The sequence below is a fragment of the Aethalodelphis obliquidens genome, unplaced genomic scaffold (genome assembly GCF_003676395.1).
Source record: "Aethalodelphis obliquidens isolate GAN/ISIS:26980383/991018 unplaced genomic scaffold, ASM367639v1 scaffold11, whole genome shotgun sequence".
Classification (NCBI taxonomy): Eukaryota; Metazoa; Chordata; class Mammalia; order Artiodactyla; family Delphinidae; genus Aethalodelphis; species Aethalodelphis obliquidens.
In genome coordinates, this window is record NW_020837955.1 from 16,926,189 (window position 1) to 16,945,701 (window position 19,513).

The 19,513-nt window shown below is 37.8% G+C and overlaps 1 protein-coding gene across 3 annotated transcripts in view; it reads right to left on the reverse strand.

Moving 5' to 3' along the window:
• The window catches only part of HPSE2 (heparanase 2 (inactive)), a 583,392-nt gene that overhangs the window by 525,963 nt on the left and 37,916 nt on the right, over window positions 1–19,513 (reverse strand). For all 3 annotated transcript variants that reach the window (XM_027112269.1, XM_027112268.1, XM_027112267.1), the window contains exon 3: window positions 5,527–5,688. In XM_027112269.1, coding sequence (XP_026968070.1) covers window positions 5,527–5,688 — 162 coding nt within the window. The remainder of the gene's footprint in view (window positions 1–5,526; window positions 5,689–19,513) is intronic.

Consider the following 19,513-nt stretch of genomic DNA (forward strand, 5'->3'; position numbering starts at 1 on the left):
CAGAGAGCACTTATAAACTGATAAGAAACAGATTAACACCCAATTTTTTTAAAAGGCAAAGATATGAATAGGTAATTCACAAAACAGAAAATATAAATCACCAATAAATATGTAAAAATATACTCGCCCTGGCTCTGGCCAGAAAATGGCAACAATGAGATAATATTTTTCACCTGTTAAAGTGGAAAAGATTGAAAAGAGCACTAATACCCAGCACTAATGAGAATGTTAGGAAATAACTGCTCTCATACATGGCTAGTGGGAATGGGAATTGCTACAATCTTTTCTGAAAATTATCTGGCAGAATGCATTATAATTTTAAATGCAAACCATAAAAGCAAAACTGGACTTCATCAAATTTATAAGTTTCTGCTCTTTGAAAAAAGCTGTTAAAAAATAAAAGGACAAGTCACAGAGGAAAAATGTATTTGCAAATCGTATGTCAGATAAAGGACTTGTAGCCCAAAATAAATACAGAACTCTCAAAACTCAATAGTAAGAAAACAAAAGTCATTATTTTTTTAAAATGGGCAAAAGGTTTGAACAGACACTTCACCAAAGAAGATATATAGATAGCAAATAAGCAAAGAACAGATACTCAATATCATTAGTCATAAGGTAAATTGCAAATTAAAACCAAAAGATACTACTACTACGTACCCACTAAAATAGCTAAAATTTAAAAGGCAGACAATGCTAATTATTGGCAAGGATATGGAGTATCTAGAACTCATACACACTGTTGGTGGAATGCCAGATAGTACGGCCACTTTGGAAAACAGTCTGACAGTTTCTTATAAACAGGCATCATAAAATCAAGCAATCCCACTCCTAGGTACCTACCTAAGAGAAATGAAAACATATGTCAACACAAAGATCTGAGAGTAAATGTCTACAGTGGCTTTATTCATAATCACCAAAAGCTAGAAATAAACCAAATGTCCATCAACAGATGCATGGATAAATAAATTGTAGGATATTCTTAACATGAAATATTACTCAGCAACAAAAAGAAATGAACTGCTAATAAATGCAAAAAGATGACTGAATCTCAAAAACATCATGCTAAGTGAAAACAATCAAACACACACAACTACTTTATTTTTCCATTGATATGACATTTAGGGACAAATATCAGATCAGACACAGCTAAGGCTGAGAAAGGAGAGTGACTGCCAAGGGAGACAAAAGAATTTTTAGGGTGAAGGAAATGTTCTATATCTTGATGGTGATGACAGCTATATGACTCTATAATATATTAACCTGTCCAAATTTATTTATACTATAATGTAAATTACACCTCAATAAACCTGAATTCATAAAATTTAAAAATATGTATCTTTTGACCCAGACATCCACTTTCAGAAATCTCTTCTACAGAAATAAATGTGTAAATATGCATAGAAATTAATATACACTAATAGGGAAATGGTAAAATAAAGTATGTTACATTCAATACTATGGAATATAATGCAAATAATTAAACAGACCTGGATATAGTCCTTTGAGAACTGAAAGAATACTTATTTGGGCCCTTTGCTCAACTGAAGTTAGAAAGATTGGCCACAACAAGGAAGTATGAGCCTCTTTTGCTCAATTCATTTACCACAGTAATACAATAAAGCTAACCACAAGAATCTCAGTATATTTTGGAATCTAATGACTGAAAGAAGAGGTACAAAACCATAAGTAGCAGACAATAACATAACAAGAGTCCTCATAAAGGAATTTTGGAAAGCATCTTGAGTAATGCCATCCATTTATAACGGCTATACGGTTCAGGCTACCTGGAAACAAGAGTTGACTAGATGACTTCACAACACAAATTTTTTAAAAGTTGACTTCATTACAGGATCATTCACTATGTTCTAATTACTATGCAGAATGCAGCACAAATATAATATTCCTTGCCTTCTGGGAGTTTATGTTCTAAAGAAAATCCTAGAAAGTGTATTGCCCCTTAAGGCTGGCTTTTAACTTTTTATTTTCTGTTTTTCATTTGATTATAGTACAGGCATCCGCCACAAAAGTTCAATTTATACCTCAAAAGAGGGGGGTTCGCCAGGGGAGGGGAGACAAATAACTAAATTCAAACCTATAAAGTTATTTAATAGATGTCCAAATTAACCCTTAAAAAGTAGTCTTTGAGTGAACTTACAATGTGTACACAGCAGAACATTTTCAACAAACTTACAGAGCATTATCACATTAAGAATCATGAGAGCACAAAGATACAGAAGACATGATCACTGTTCTTTCTTAAAGTCACCTACCAAACTCTCCCTTTCATTTATCACTCCTTGAGTAACATGCACAGTGACATTTAATACTCTCAGATTCAAGAAGCTACAGGACAAGATTACATGCATGTGTTGGTGAGTCAGTGTAAAAAAGTGCAGCATATTTAAAATAGTTCTATCATTGATGTTCTCCTGGAATTCCTCCATCACCTTCACATAACCTTAGAGTTTACTTCAAAAACCCTCCAGATTAGGTGAGGCTAACATTATTTCCAATACCGTGTAAATCATTCACATGAAGATATTAAGACATGTTTAATATTATGCAAAAATACAATCCATTTTTTAAAAAATATTATACAATAAGAACCACGTGTTTCCATTAACTGGGTTGTCACTACAACTGTAGAGTTCTTTTCCTTTTATTAAATGTTCAGAAGATCCTCAAAGCTAGAATATTATTTGCCCTCATCTGAAGGATGGCTGTTTAAGAGAGATCACAAGCTAGAATGCAGAATATGAAGGCATACCTCTCACTTCAATGCTGACAGATCAGCTAAAGATGGAACACCTAAGAATGAGGGCTTGCTTGTGAGGTGAAGGGCAAGAGCCATCATTTTTAATAAGCTTTTAAGCAGCTGCCATTTCCATCACTTTATTAATTTCTTACTATACTGACATTTCAATCACTTTATTAATTTTTTTCCTCTACTGTTAACTTAGTTGTCCAATTTAAAAATAAAGACTATACCACTAACTGACCACTAACAGGAAACAATCATGATACACTGCTACACATATACATGAAATTCTGTAAATAATTGGGGAGAGGGGTTGAGGGGAGAGCAGAGACATTAAAAAGTGATCTCTGGGCTTCCCTGGTGGCGCAGTGGTTGAGAGTCCGCCTGCCGATGCAGGGGACACGGGTTCATGCCCCAGTCCGGGAAGATCCCACATGCTGCGGAGCCTGCGCGTCCAGAGCCTGTGCTCCGCAACGGGAGAGGCCACAACAGTGAGAGGCCCGTGTACCGCAAAAAAAAAAAAAAAAAAAAAGTGATCTGTTTCTGAGATTTTGGAGGCCCAGTTTCCTCATCCTGTTCCCACATACTTTCACGGCAGACATTTCAAACATGCCAGAGTTATACAAAATAAGTAAAACATCACCAAGCAGAAATCCTAGGGTAGGTGTTCTGAACATGTTGGTAAAGAAAGTCACTTCATTTGAGAGGTCTCTGCCCCTTCAACCTCACCCTCCTTACCAATATACATTCATCACCGAAAAGGGAAATATTTACAGAAGTTAGTTTAGTTATGTTTAAATATTATGTTTAGCTGTCTGGAGACCATGTTCTCAAAATTTATACAGAAATCAAGGATTAAACTTCATAACAATTAGAAAACTACACTGTGTAAAATCAAAGACTTAGTTAAAGGATAGTAAAATAGTTTTACCATTGTTGCTAAAATGAAATGACTCCATCTCTTCTCAACACCTGGCACCAAAACCTTTTGAACTTTCACGTAAACAACCCAGGGCACACCAAATGCTCTGTCTGCAGCAAGGTACCACCTCTGCAACAGGCATTTGGGTGAAAAATGTGGAAAATGCCTGAGGGCTCTTTGAAGCAGCTTGGGAGAAGTGAGAGCAGGAAAGAGGCTCTTCTCTAGGGTAAGTTTGTTTAGTAGAAAGTAAGCAAGTTGTCAGGGTAAAAGTTGACAATGTTGATTCCAACAGTTTGAACTGAGAATAAACATCCAAAGGGATTATGTTACTGAGAATTAGAAAAGATTCCATTGAACTCAATAGAGCACTTGTGTTTTCAAAGATAATATGCCTTCAAGCCACACTCTGGATGCACAGTTTAGGATTAGAATTACCCTAAGCTCTTTCTATGCCACATTAAAGAACACAGGGTCTGACATCTCTAATGTATGCCTAAAAATATTAGAATAAGGATAGCTTAAAATACTGCATTTCCAATAACTGAATTGGAAAATACTATATACATTTACTATTTGTACATTTGAGGTAGACTGAAGAAATTTGGAGAAAAATATGTTCTTCCCAAACATCTAAACTTAAATACAGTTTCACTAACCAATTTAGGATTTATTAGCCATAAATCACTTTTAAGTTTTCCTTCCTTAATGACCTATCAAAGAACAAAAAATAGTGCCTATACTTATGAAATCTATAATCCTCTTCTCTGCTCTCCAAAGCCACATTTAAATCTGGCTTTCATCTCATGCTGCTGAGTTTTCCACCAGGTACAGATGTAGAGTCAGAAGAGACTTGTGCTTTTTCAAAAGCAAAACAACCTGGTTGCTGGAAGCAACCTGGTGAAATGCCAGGAAGCCTGTAAAAAATTTTTAAATTTTCCTAACTTGGAGTTTACAAAAATAAGTGTGAGATGTTCATAGCCTGTCAGGCATTCCATCTTTTTATTTTTTTAATATTCATAAACAAGGGAAAACACACACTTTGATTTATTAAAATTTATTTGAATCAAGATAATGCAGATCTGCCTTGCATTCCCTTAAGAAAATGGAGGTAACTCAGACTGCTCTTCTTAGTTCATCCAAGTCCTACATGATTCTCACATTAGAGTGTGCTATTAGAATTTTTTTCCAAAGCTTGACAAAGGCATGCAACTCACATGCTCTTTACCAGCAAAGTCCGCAGCAGCCCTGCAAAAAGTTGTTTCTCCTTTGAGCTCTCACATATATTCATTTCCCTCCTAGAACCAAGGATGTAAAGGAGTATGGCTCAGTCTCATAGCCTCTTTGTTCTTAAAAAGTAAATCAAATTCCCTAGATATTTTCAAACTCCACCAAGAATATAGAACATTCTCAGCTCTGCCTGTGGATCATTATCTCTTTTACATTTCATCTTTATATTCACTGGGTTCACAGAAAGGGCATACACAGAAAGAGGAAAATAGCTGTTTCTTAGACACCAAATTTAGTAATTTTCTCAAATCTATTGGCACACATCTAAAAAGTCATATTTTTACAAGGCTTCATTAGGTTTTCATTGGTTCTCTCTTTTGAGAACACACATGCTGAACCGCCCATAACCTCAAGCCAAAATACATCTGCAAAATGTAATAAATATTTTATATGAATATAAGAGTCATCACAATTTTAAAAGGGATAAGTGGGAAAAGACAGACAGATGCAGCTCATCTGAATCCCACTTTAGTGTCTTCCAAGCATCAAGTTGCTAACTGATGGAGACCATCAATCTACAGTGCTCTAAGATTCCAGCCGACGCCAACAGCCTTACCTGTTAATACGAGATTACTGTAAGTATTGGAGAATTGCTCCTTTAGAAGAACCAGATGCATCTGAGCTGCCTTCTCCCGTTGGAGCTCCAGCATAACATCAGGGTGCTGGGCAATCTTGCAGCCTTTCTGTTTATCCAAGGCAACATCACTTCGAACAATGTCTAAGAAAAGAAAGAAAGAATACAGGCAGCAAAAAACAAAACAAAACAAAAGCCATATACACATCAAAGTCCTGTTGCACCCAATATGACAGAATTTATAAACTACCAGCATTTTCATCAAAGTGAAGAGATTCAGAAATAATAAACCTGAAGGGTCTCCTACTTCATGATGCATCCTACAAGTTTCTCTGGTCATCTCCAAATTCTCTGGAGATTTCTGTTTCTTAGCTTTCTCTGACCTCATTTAAGATTCTCACTCCTCCATTCCCCTTCTCAGCTCACATCCAGGACTTATGTGCCTCCTGGTCCCCTTACTTAACATATTTTACCATGGAGAAAAATAATACGACCTTGCCTGAATACTAGTGACTATGAAGGTCATTCCCCCTACTTCAGGCTGTAGGACTGGGTGATAGCACCAGCATGTGTATTCAGGATACTTGGCCTGTTTTCAAATTTACCCCCCACCCAGCCCATTCAGCTCAAATGAAAGCTGCCATTCTGTGGTATAGCTGCTTAGGACTTCTACTGCTATTTTTCATGTACCTCTGAGTATATTCAGACTCATTAATTGCCCTTTAAATATATAAAGTATATAAAAGTATTTTGTGGGTCACTGAAGAAAGCAAGAGTAGGGCTAGAGTCACTTTGGAGAACTGCCTCTTTCCCAATTATTTTCCTATTAGTGATAGGCTGCCTTTCACACTTCAGTATGATTTTCACTCAAAGCATATGTATTCTCCAGAAAACAGCCCTTCTCAAAAACAAACATTCATCTAGAATGCTGCCCAAAAGCAGGGACCTTTTATGTCCTGAAGTAACTTGTTTATTTTTACAAATTAAAAGATAACTCAGCTGATTATCATAGGGACAAACGATATTAGCAGCAGCTATCGGAATGACAACTCTAGAAACTTTCAAGTTTTACGTAACAAACTGAAGGATTTTAGGGAAAAAAAGTGCTAAAAATAAAACAACTGCTCTGCCACTACTGACACCAACGGCTTTGGAAAAGAAAAACTAATGCCCATGTCAATGGTACCAATAGGAAAGTTTTGGCTCTTTAAGCAATATCAATGACACCTAAGAGAAAATAGGGCATGTGACATGCAGGGCTGATCATCACTCTGTGCAAAAGATTTTCAAACACATCAAAAGAGCCCTAAAAGAGAAGATCAGATATAAAAACAAATCCATGACAACTTCTTCTACCTTCTGAGCATTAGGATGTGTGGTTGACAAAGATTAGCCAGATGTAAGAATGGTCCTCACTCATTCTTAGATAAAAATAGAGGAGCTGGTTGGAAATAATGCAATATTTATGCCTAAACATATTTATACTAATTTCTAGGATGTAGGCAATAAGACGCACGCATTTAACAATCAAGTAAGTAATAATCTCATAGATTTTCTGAGTCTTGAATAAAAAATTAGAATAAATTTAAGAATACACTCTAGTTTATAAGATCATCAATAGAAGGTAAGAGGAATAATGAATACAGTATACATCTATTTAAGTTACACTCTGTAAAATTTTTTAAATACAGTATATCATTGAATTCTTCCAACCATCAATGAAAGCAGACGTTGTTGACTAGCTGACCCAAATCCTAAACACAATCCCTTCTCCTTTGCCTTGCTCTACTACAGAGACTGAAGAGCTAAAATATATAATTCCCCAGCTTTCCTTGAAGCAAAGAGTGGCCATGTAACATGCTTCTGGCCAATGAGCTGCAGGCACACATCACTAGTAGGACCTCCCTGGCCAAATTAAAAGACAGAACTTCACTAAGACCAGCTTTTTTTCCTTCAGCCCTTTAGTCCTTCCTATTCTTTATGCCTAAAACAGAAAGTTATAGTAGCCATTTTGTGACAATGAATCAGGAAGCAAGAGGGCAAAAGTCTTATGCACTAAGGATGGTGAACAGGAAGATGGGAAGAGCTTAAGTCCCCTAACGTCATTATTGAGCTACCATACTTGTGCTAGACTGCCTATCTTTTGTTTCTTGTTATGTAACATGAAAGCACTATTTGTATAAACCATTAACAGTCAGTCATGTATTTTTGAAATCCTAATCTGTTTTGTAATCCTAAATGATAATGAGTAATTTTATTACCCCTAATTTATATATGGAAAAACTGAGGTCCACAAAGCATAAGTGACTTGCTCAAGTTCACATATCATGGTCAGTCCCCAAATCCAGAATTTTCAAAGCCAAATCCACTGATCTTTCCAGAAGTTACTCCTATATAGAAACTCAAGAACTTAATAGTAAAGTATGGTAAACAGTAAAACTGAGGAAATAGAAAGAAAACCTTTTTATACTATACAGTAGCATACCACAGCTGATCTATCCAGAAAAGAAATATGGATGATACTTTCCCAAAAAAACATTACAAAACTCGTACCAAAATATACTCCAAAGAGGAAAAAGAGGTTTCAATTATCCTGATACCTTCTAATAGAAGTCTAATTCAAAGGGTAGAATATCTACTAAACTCTCTATTTCCTATCTAACAAATGTATTGTGCAGAAGGTAGAAGCAGCATAATTACAACTGATATCCTCAACGTCATTTAAGCCAGAACCTTGAAATAAAGTGAACAAATTACCTAATATTAAGAATAGTAAGAAAAGAAAACAATGGGCATGGCCTAACAAACGTCATAGACTTTAAAAAGTACATTTCAACAATGTTTGGGGAAAACATAGATTTACAATATAGAATTTTTTATTGAGGTATAGTTGATTTACAATATTATATTAATTTCAGGTCTACAAAATAATGATTCAATATTTTTATAGATTATACTCCATTTAAAGTTATTATAAAATATTGGCTATATTCCCTGTGCTCTACAATATATCCTTGTGGCTTATCTATTTTATATATGTAGTCTGTAACTCTTAATCCCCATCCCTATTTTGCCCCTCCCCGCCTTCCCTCTACCTACTGATAACCACTAATTTGTTCTCTATATCTGTGTCATTTTGTTTTGTTATATTCATTCTTTTGTTTATTAGATTATTCTACATATAAGTGATAACATATAGTATTTGTCTTTCTCTGACTTATTTCACTAAGCATAATACTCTCCAGGTCCATCCATGTTGTTGCAAATGGCAATATTTCATCTTTTTATGGCTGAGTAATATTCCACTGTTCTATCAACAGATGAATGGATAAAGATGTGATGTGATATACACACACACACACACACATATATATAATTTCACGTGTGACTGACCTCCTGTCGGTCATATGACTTATAAATATTTTTTTCCCATTCAGTAGATTGTCTTTTCATTTTCGCAATGGTTTCCTCTGCTGTGCAAAAGCTTTCTAATCCATTTGTTTAGTTTTGCTTTTGTTTCCCTTTATCTTAGGAGATAGATCCAAAACATATTGCCATGATTAATATCTAAGAGTGTTCTGCCTATGTTTTCTTCTAGGAGTTTTATGGTTTTCAATCTTACATTTAGGTCTTTAATCCATTTTGAATTTATTTTTGTATATGGTGTGAGAAAGTAGTCCAGTTTGATTCTTTTGCATGTAGCTGATTCTTTCTTTTCCCAGCACCACTTATTGAAGAGAGTGCTTTTCCCCATTGTATATTCTTGCTTTTTTTGTCATAGATTAATTGACCATAAATGTGTGGGTTTATTTCTGGGCTCTCTATTCTGTTCCATTGATCTGTGTGTCTGTTTTTCTGTAGGTACCATTCTGTTTTGATTACTGTAGCTTTGTAGTACAGTCTGAAGTCAGGGCATAATACCTCTGGATCTGTTCACCTTTCTCAACATTGCTTTGGCTGTTCAGGGTCTTTTGTGTTTCCATACAAATTTTAAAATTGTGTTCTAGTTCTGTGAAAAAAATGCCATTGATATTTTGATAGGGATTGCATTGAATATATAGATTGCCTGGGGTAGTATGGTCATTTTAACAATAATGATTCTTCCAATCCATGAACACGTAATATCTTTTCATCTGTTTGTATTATCTTCAATTTCTTACACCAGTGTCTTATAGTTTTCTGAGTACAGGTCTTAGGTTTCTTCCTAGGTATTTTATTCTTTTTGATGTGATTGTAAATGGGATTGCTTCCTTAGTTTCTGTTTCTGATAGTTCATTGTTATATAGAAATGCAAAGATATCTGTATATTAATTTTGTATCCTGCAACTTTACCAAATTCATTGATGAGCTCTAGTAGTTTTCTGGTGGTGTCTTTAGGATTTTCTACGTACAGTATCATGTCATCTGCAAACAGTGACAGTTTTACTTCTTCTTTTCCAATTTGGATTCCTTTTATTTCTCTTCCTTCTCTGATTGCTGTGGCTAGGACTTCCAAAACTATGTTGAACAGAAGTGGTGAGAGTATCTAGGCACGCTTCTGGCCCATACAAGTCGATATACAGAATTAACCATCACAGTGACATTCTGGAAAAGGCAAACCTATTGTGCAGTAATCAGATCAGTGATTGCAAGAGAAACGGAGATTATTGAACACAAAAAAGATATGAGGGAAGTTTGGGAGAGGTGATGGAATGTGCCATAATATGTGCCATATTTTTATGTGGTAGTACTTACACGACCACATAAAGTCTGTGTACTTTATGTACACGACCACATAAAGTCTGTCAGAACTCATTGAATTTTACACATAAAATGGGTGAATTTCCTTATATGTAAGTATACCTCAATAAACATGAATTTTTAAAAAAAAGTGGTGAGAGTAAACATCCTTGTCTTGTTCCTCATCTTAGAGGAAATGTGTTCAGCTTTTCACCATTGAACATGATGTTGGCTATGAGTTTGTCATAAATGGCCTTTACTGTGTTGAGGTATGCTCCCTCTATGCTCACTATCTAGAGATTTTTTATCATAAATGGATGTTGAACTTTATCAAAGCATTTTGTGCATCTATTGAGATGACCATATGGCTTTTATCCTTCAATTTGTTAATGTAATGTATCACTTTGATTGATTTGCAAGTACTGAAAAATCCTTGCATCCCTGGGATAAATCCCACTTGATTATGGTGTATGATCCTTTAATATAATGTTGGATTCAGTTAGCTAATATTTTGTTGAGGACTTTTGCATCTATGTTCATACAGTTAACTATTGTAACTTTCTTTTTTTGTGGTTATTTTTGTCCAGTTTTGGTATCAGGGTGATGCTGGCCTCATAGAATAAGTTTGTAAGTGTTCCTCTCTCTGCAATTTTTTGGAATAGTTTCAGAAGGATGGGTTTTAACTCTTATTTAAATGTTTGGTAGAATTCACCTATGAAACCATCTGGTCTTGAACTTTTTATTACAATTCAATTTCATTACTGGTAATTGGTCTGTTTCGTATTTTCTATTTCTTCCTGATTCAGTTGGGAGATTGTACATTTCTAGAAATTTGTCCAGTTCTTCTAGGTTGCCCATTTTTTTCAGTGTATAATTGTTCATAGCAATCTTTTATGATCCTCTCTATTTCTGGGGTGTCAGTTGTAAACTTCTTTTCCATTGCTGGTTTTACTGATTTGGGCCCTCTCTCTTTTTTTCTTGATGAGTCTAGCTGAAAGTTCATCAATTTTGTTTATCTTTTCAAAGAACCAGCTCTTAGTTCCATTGAGCTTCTCTACTTTTTGTTGGTCTCTATTTCATTTATTTCTGCTCTGATCTTTATGATTTCTCTCCTTCAACTAAATTTGGGTTTTGTTTGTTCTTCTTTTTCTCGTTCCTTTAGGTGTAAGGTTAGTTTGTTTCTTTGAGATTTTTCTTCTTTCCTGAGGTAAAGCTTGAATCACTATAAACTTCCCTCTTAGAACTGCTTTTGTTATATCCCATTAATTTTGGAACACTTTTCATTTTCACTTGTCTCCAGGTATTTTTTTAATTTCTTCTTTGATTTCTTCAGTGATACATTGCTTGTCTAGTAGCATACTGTTTACCTTCCACGTTTGTGTATTTCCCTTAACTACTTATAGTGGATATAGATGATTTTACTATTTTTGTCTTTTAATCTTCCCACTTGCTTTGTATGTCGTTGACTTACTACACTTACTATATATTTGCCTTTACCAGTGAATTTTTTCTTTTCATAATTTTCATGTTTCTAGTTATGACCTTTTCTTTTTCACTTAAATTTAACAGCTTTGTAAAGTTGATTTTGTGGTGCTGAACCCTTTTAGCTTCTGCTTGTCTGTAAAACTTTTGATCTCTCCAAATCTGAATGAAACCCTTGACAGATAAGAGTATTCTTGGTTGCAGGTTCTTCCCTTTCATAATTTTAAATGTATCATGCCATGCCCTTCTGGCCTACAGAGTTTCTGCTGAAAATTCAGCTGACAGCCTTATGAGAGTTCCCTTGTATGTAACGTGTTGCTTTTCCCTTTTTGCTTTTAATAGTCTTTATTTACCTTTAATTTTTGCCATTCTAATTACAATGTGACTTGGTGTTGTCCTTTTGGGTTGATCCTGTTTGGGTCTCTCTGTGCTTCCTGGACCTGGATGTCTGTTTCCATTCCTAGGTTAGGGAAGTTTTCAGCTGTTAAGTCTTCAAATATGTTCTCTGCCCTTTTCTCTCTCTCTTCTCCTTCTGGGACCCTACAATGTGAATGTTAATACACTTGATGTTGTCTCAGAAGTCTCTTACACTGTCTTCTTTTTTTTTTCTTTTCTGTTCAGCTTCAATAATTTCCACTACCCTGTCTTCCAACTCACTAATCTGTTCCTCTGTATCATTTAAACTACTGTTGACTCCTTCTAGTGTATTTTTTACCTCAGTTATCGTATTCTTCATCCCTGTTTGGTTCGTCTTTATATTTTCTAACTCTTTGTTTAAAACTTCAAACTTCTCATACTATTGATCCATTCTTCTCCTGAGTTCTTTGACCATCTTTATAATCATTACCTTGAATTCTTTATTGGGTAGATTGCCTATCTCCACTTTACTTATTTCTTCTTCTGGGGTCTTATTTTGTTCTTTCATTTGGAACTTGTTCCTGTTGCCTCATCTTGCCTAATTTGCTGTGTTTTGGGGGTTTTTGTTTTGTTTTGTTTTTTTGCGGTATGTGGGCCTTTCACTGTTGTGGCCTCTCCCATAGTGGAGCACAGGCTCCAGACGTGCAGGCTCAATGGCCATGGCTCACGGGCCCAGCCTCTCCGCGGCACATGGGATCTTCCCAGACCGGGGCACGAACCCATGTCCCCTGCACCAGTAGGCGGACTCTCAACCACTGTGCCACCAGGGAAGGCCTGCTGTTTTTATTTCTATATATCTGGTAGGTTGGTTACATTTCCCAGCCTTGGAGAAGTGGTCTTTTGTAGGAGGCATCCTATGCATCCCAGCAGCATACTCCCCTCTGGTCACCAGAACCATATGCTCTAGGCATGCCCCCTATGTGGGCCACATGGGTCCTTCTGTTGTGGACGGCTGACCGCTGTGGGCAGTCTTGTAGGCATGGCTATCCATAGTTCAGTTGGTTGCCAGGCCCTGCCTTATGTGGAGGTTGCTAGCTGCTGGTTGAGGAGCTGGGTCACAAGGTGGCTGTCTGTGGAACCCTGGGGGGTCCTGGGGCTAGTGCTGGTTCACTGGTGGGCACAGCCAGGTTCTGGAGTTGGTGGCTGTGAGACCTGGGTTCCTGGATCTAGTGTGTCCTGCCAGTGGGTGGGGCTGGTTCCTGACACAACTGGCTGCAGGTTCTAGGGTGTCCCAAAGCTGGTGTTGGCCTGCTGATGAGTGGAGCTGGAAAATGAAGTGGCTGGCTGAGGAGTCTAAGGTATCTCAGAGCTGCTGTTGGCCTGCTAGTGGGTGGGGCTGGGGTCCAGAGGATCCCAGGGCTGGTATCAGCCTGCTGGTTGACATGGTCAGGGCCCAGGGGGTCCAGAGGTGACTGGTGGCTTACTGATGGGCAGAGCCGACTCCTAGGATCTCTGGCTTCAGGGCCCTGGCATTGGTGCTGGCCCACTGGCGGGCAACCAGCTCCTGATGCAGCTGGCTAAGTCCAGGGTGTCCCAAAGCTTGTGGCCTGCTTGTGAGTGGGGCCAGATCCCAGGACAGCTGGCTGAGGGGCCTCAGGTGTCTCAGAGCAAGCAGGGGTTGGCTGCCTGGTAGGTAGGCTGGGACCTGGTACAGCAGGCTTCAAGGCTATGGTGGTCCTGAGACTGGTGTCCACCTGCTGATGGGTGGAGTTGGGGCTCAGGGGACCCTGAAGCTGGTGCTCAACCATCGGTGGGTGAAGCTGGGTCCTGGGACTAAAGCCAGCCGACTGGCAGGCAGAGCTGAGCTCTGGGGTCACCAGCTGAAAGGCCCAGGGGTCCTATAGCTGGTGTCAGCCCACTGATGGGTGGGGCCGAGGCCCTGGGAGTTTGGGGGCTAATGTTGGCTCACTGGTAGATGGAGCCATGTCCAAGATATCTGGCAGCAGGGCCCTGGAGGTCCGGGAGTTGGTATTGGCCCATTGGTGGGTGGGGCTGGTTGCAGGGTCCAGGGTGTCCCAAAGCTTATTCCAGCCTGCTGGTGGGTGGGCTGGGTCTTGCCACGCAGACTGCAAGGCTGCAGTGGCCCTGGGGCTGGTGTTGGCCCACTGATGGACAAAGCTTGGTCCCGGGGTCTCTTGCCTTTGCAGGGCCCTGGGTGTCCCAAGGTTAGTGCCTGCAACACGGGTGTGTCAGGCCCAGTTCTCAGCCCTCTGGTGGACATGGCCTTGTCCCAGCGTGGCTGTGGGCTTAGGGGATCTTAAGGCAGCCTGCCTGCTGGTGGGTGGGGCTGTGTCCCTGCCCAGCTAGTTGCTTGGCCTGAGGCATTCCAGTACTGGTACCAATAGGCTGGGAGTGGGGCCAGGTCCCAGTGCTAATAAGCTAGAGGGAGAATTCCAAATTGGTGTTTGCCAGCACCAGTGTCCACATGGTATAACGAGCTCCCCAAAATGGCTTCTGCCAGTGTCTATGTACCCAGGGTGAGCTCCAGTTGCCTCCTGCCTCTCCAAGAGGCTCTCCAAGATGAGGAGGTGGGTCTGACCCAGGCTCCTTTCAAATTACTGTTTCTGCCCTAGGTCCTGGAAGGTGTGGGATATTGTGTGTGTCCTTTAAGAGTGGGGTTTCTATCTCCCACAGCCCTCAGTCTCCTGAAAGTAAGCCCTGCGGGCCGTCAAAGCCAAACATTCTGGGGGTTCATCTTCCCAGTACAGGACCCTCAGGCAAGGGCTCAGACTCATGGCTCCTTGGGAAGAACCTCTGAAATTTTATTTATCCTCCCCTTTATAGGTCACCCACCCAGGGGTATGGGTCTTGACCATACCACAACTCCACCCCTCCTGCCCATCTTATTGTGGTTCTTTCTTTATAGCTTTAGTTGCAGAAGATCTTTTCAGTTAGATTCTGGTCTTTCTCATCAATAGTTGCTCTGTAAATAGTTGCGATTTTGGTGTGTCCATGAGAGAAGGCGAGCTCAGGGTCTTCCACCATCTTGGTCAAACTCCCTATAGACTCTTTATTTAACCCTAATCTGTTTGAAATTGTATTAAAGACTAGATAAACACAAAGCAAGGACACTTATCAACGATGTACAAGGCCACAGGTCCAGGAAAAGAGTTAATATCATAGATAGTAGACTCAAAATTCAAAATTATCTTGGGACCCTAGAAACTAAGAGTGAAATCTCCAAAATGTAGGGTGAAGACATGAACACAAAGTACTGCATTTATACTGAAAGTTAATTACATAGATGGGAAGACCAAATCAGAAAGAAGTTTGAATATTTAAGATCTTATTAAGATCTGTAGGTTTTAGCTGAATATAAGCTTAACGTAAGTCAGTGATATGCTACCAAATATGATATTACTGTAATCAGGATTAGTGCAATCAGACTAAATTAATAGAACTAGAATATACAGAATATAGGAGGTAACATGGCCACACTGCATTCTATGCCAGCCAAGGGCAGCATAGTGAAGAGTTGGAGTTAAACAAACCTAGGTTCAAATTCTGGCATAAAGGTCACTTGTTAGTTGCAAAAGTGACAGACAAAAGCACCTCTGTACGCCTCAATTTCTTTATCTACTGTTATTGTAGAGATGTAGAAGACTTAGCACTATGCATGCAACATAATAAGAGCTCTATAAAGGAGGTATTATTATTGTTATTAGTATGGTATTTGTGGTATTATTCACTTCCAGCTGTAATAGTCTCAGCAGTATATTAATCATTTGGAGTGCATCCAAAGAAAAGCACCAAGAGAGGAAATAATTTTATTTTTCAAATAGCTGAAAAAAACTGAGAGTGTTAACCTTGGCAAAGAAAAAGTAAAGAAGACCTGCTTTCATACATAAGAGACTTATTCTGTGTAAATCCAGAAAGCCAAACATTATAGGAATAACCAAAAGACATACTATTCAATTACACATAAGAAAACTGTAGCAACAGAAGTTGTCCTATAAGGAAAAGAGCTACTTGAGGATGGAGTTTCCTCATAAAACCTCCATACAGTTTTCCACAGTGGTTGCACCCATTTACATTCCCACCAAAGTGCAGAGGTTTCCCTTTCTCCACACCCTCACCAACGGTGTTATTTCTTGTTTTTTTTTTTTATTATAGCCATTCTAACAGATATGAGGTGATATCTCATTGTGGTTTTGATTTGCATTTCCCTAATGATTAGTGATGTTAAGCATTTTATCATGTACCTGCTAGCCACCTGTACATCTTCTTTGGAAAAATGTCTCTTCAGATCTTCTGTCCATTTTTTGATCAGATTTTTGGGGGGTTTTCTGTTTGTTTGTTTGTTATAGAGTTATAAGAGTTCTTTATATATTTGGGATATTGACCCCTTATCGGATATATTTGCAAATATTTTGTCCCATTCAGTAAGTTGCCTTTTCATTTTGTTGATGCTTTCCTTTGCTGTGCAAGACAAAATTATTTTTAAGACAAGAAATATTACTGGAGTCACATAGAGACAGATCATAGTGATAAAAGAGTCAATATATTAGGAAGATATAACAACCATAAATGTATATACAAATAACAAGTGAATTCCAAAATACATGGAGCAAAATCTGACTAAATTGCAAGGGGAATTTAACAATTATAGTTGGAGATTTCACTACTCTGCTCAGTATTTGATGGAACTACACAGAAAAACAGTAAGAGTATCAAAGGTATGAAAAATACTATCTACCAATTTGACCTACTGACATTTATAGAATATACCAAACTCCCTCATATCCCCCCCACTGGCTTGTCCTATAATTTCCCTGATTTAGTCAACCATATATTTTCCTAATATTCTAGTCTCTGATCCCCACTCACTTTGTATTCCTCTCTCTCTCCCTTTCCCTTCAAGTCCTCCCATCATTTTTTTTAAAGCACTTCCTTACTTTCTAACACTGCAAGTGTTCCAGGATCACCTTGTATTTTCCCTGCTCCAGTTCTGGAATCATACACTTCTCCAAGAAGCCCTGGTTCCTTTTGAGAATAGTATTTAAAAATCAAGATCTGGGGCTTCCCTGGTAGCGCAATGGTTGAGAGTCCGCCTGTCAATGCAGGGGATGCGGGTTCGTGCCCCGGTCCGGGAAGATCCCGTATGCTGTGGAGCGGCTAGGCCCGTGAGCCATGGCCACTGAGCCTGCGCGTCCGTAGCCTGTGCTCCGCAACAGGAGAGGCCACAACAGTGAGAGGCCCGCGTACTGGGGGAAAAAAAAAAAAAAAAATCAAGATCTGGGCACAACATGTGCTTGTTGCTATCGGGGTATCACTACTTCTAGGTCCTCTCAGTAGACACAGATAGGAGGTGTATAGGTACATACTAACTGAAATATGCCCACATGTCTATATTTATTTCTGTATCTATCTATCTGTATAACCATTAAAAGGGGGAAAAAACGGAATACATTAGTTCATACTGACGTCTCCAAATCCAATCCAGTACCAAAGGGTTCATTCTAGAATTCCCATTTGCTTGTCATTTCTTTCTCTAATAGTGAGAAACCTGCTTGTCATCAATTATATTTACTTACTTGTTCAACAGCAGTAAAAAAAAAAAATGCAGTTTCAGAATTGTTATTCCATACTCCTATGAAAAACAAATTTATCAACTACAGTACAGTGTTTCTGTTCAGTACTTTTTTCATTAGACTTCCAGAATTCAGTCAAAGTAAAGCATCTTATTTAAAATCCTTTCTTCTCTGAGCATTTAGTGTGGTTGTGTCATCCACTGTAACAGAATTAAGATTCACTTGTAAATCCACTTTACATCTTTAGTTTCCCACCATCCTGGTTGATTATTTTAAATTTGAGGACAGTAAATTTCACTCTTTGTGGTGTAAAATTTCTATGAGTTTTGACAATTGCATAGAATCAAGTATCCATTAGCACATCACCACACAGAACAGTCTGATTACCCAAGAAGCTCCCTCATGCCACCCCTTCATTATCAATCCCTTTCTCCACTCTCACCCCTAGCAAACTGATCTGTTGTTTTTTGGTTTGGGGTTTGTGTCCCAAAACCAAAATAGCTTCGTTTTTTTCAGAATGTCGTATCAATGGAATCATGCAATATTTAGCCTTTGGGATATGTCTCCATCCACTTAGCAAAATGCATTTAGGATTCATCCATGTTGCTGTGAATCAATAGTCCATTCTTCTTTAATGCTAAACAGTATTCCACTGAATGGATGTACCACTTTTTGTTTACCCATTCATCCATATATGGCTTTTTCTGTGAACATAAGTTTTCAATTGACTTGGGTAAATTTCTAAGAGCAAGACTAGAAGGTCATATGGTAAGTGTATGTTTACCTTTATAGGAAATTGCCAAACTCTTTTCCAAGGTGCGTATACTAATTTGCACTCTCACCAGCAATGTATGAGAGTTCTTATTGTTCCACATCCTCAACAGCACTCGGTATTGTCAGCTTTGTTTGTTAGATATTCTAATAGATTTGTAGCGGTATCTCATTGTGGTTTTAATTTCCATTCCTCGATGATAATGATGTTGAACATATTTTCATATACTTACTTTCCATCCAAATATCTTCTCTGGTGAAGTATCTCTTCATATCTTTTGTCCATTTTGTAATTCAGTCTCTCATTTTTTTAATTTTAAGAGTTCTTTATAAGTTCTGGATGTAACTCTTTCATCAAACGTGTGATTTTTAAAAATATTTTCTTCCAGTCTGTGGCTTCACTTTTTCATTCTCTTTACAGGGTATTTCAGATTTCACAGAGCAAATTTTGGATTTTGATAGTCTAATTTATGAATTTTTTTCTTTTATGGATCATACTTTCGATATTGTTATTTTAAAACTTTTCACTAATTCCAAAGCCACACAAATTTCTCCTACTTTTTCTTCTAGAAATTGTATAAGTTTTGTGTTTTATATTTAAGTATAGGATCAATTTTGAGTTAACTTCTGTATAAAGTACAAGATATATATCAAGGTTCATCTTTCGCAGAACTTCCAACTGTTCCAGTGCCATTTATTGAAAAGACTTCCTTTCTCTTGAATTGCCTTTGCATCTTTGTCAAAAATAAGTTGACAACATTTGTGTGCATCTATTTCTAAGCTCTCTATTCTGTTCCACTGATCTATGTGTTTTTCCTTTACCAATACCATACTCCCTTGATTACTATAGTTTTATAATAAATCTTGAAATCAGGTAATGTGAATCTTTCAACTTTGTTCTTCTTTTTCAGAATTTTTTTGCCTATTCTAATTCCTGTGTGTGTCTGTGTGTATTAGAATATATATGTACATATATTATATATATATATGTGTGTGTATAGATATATAGATATATAAAGATGGAATGTAGATTTACAAATGAATCTATT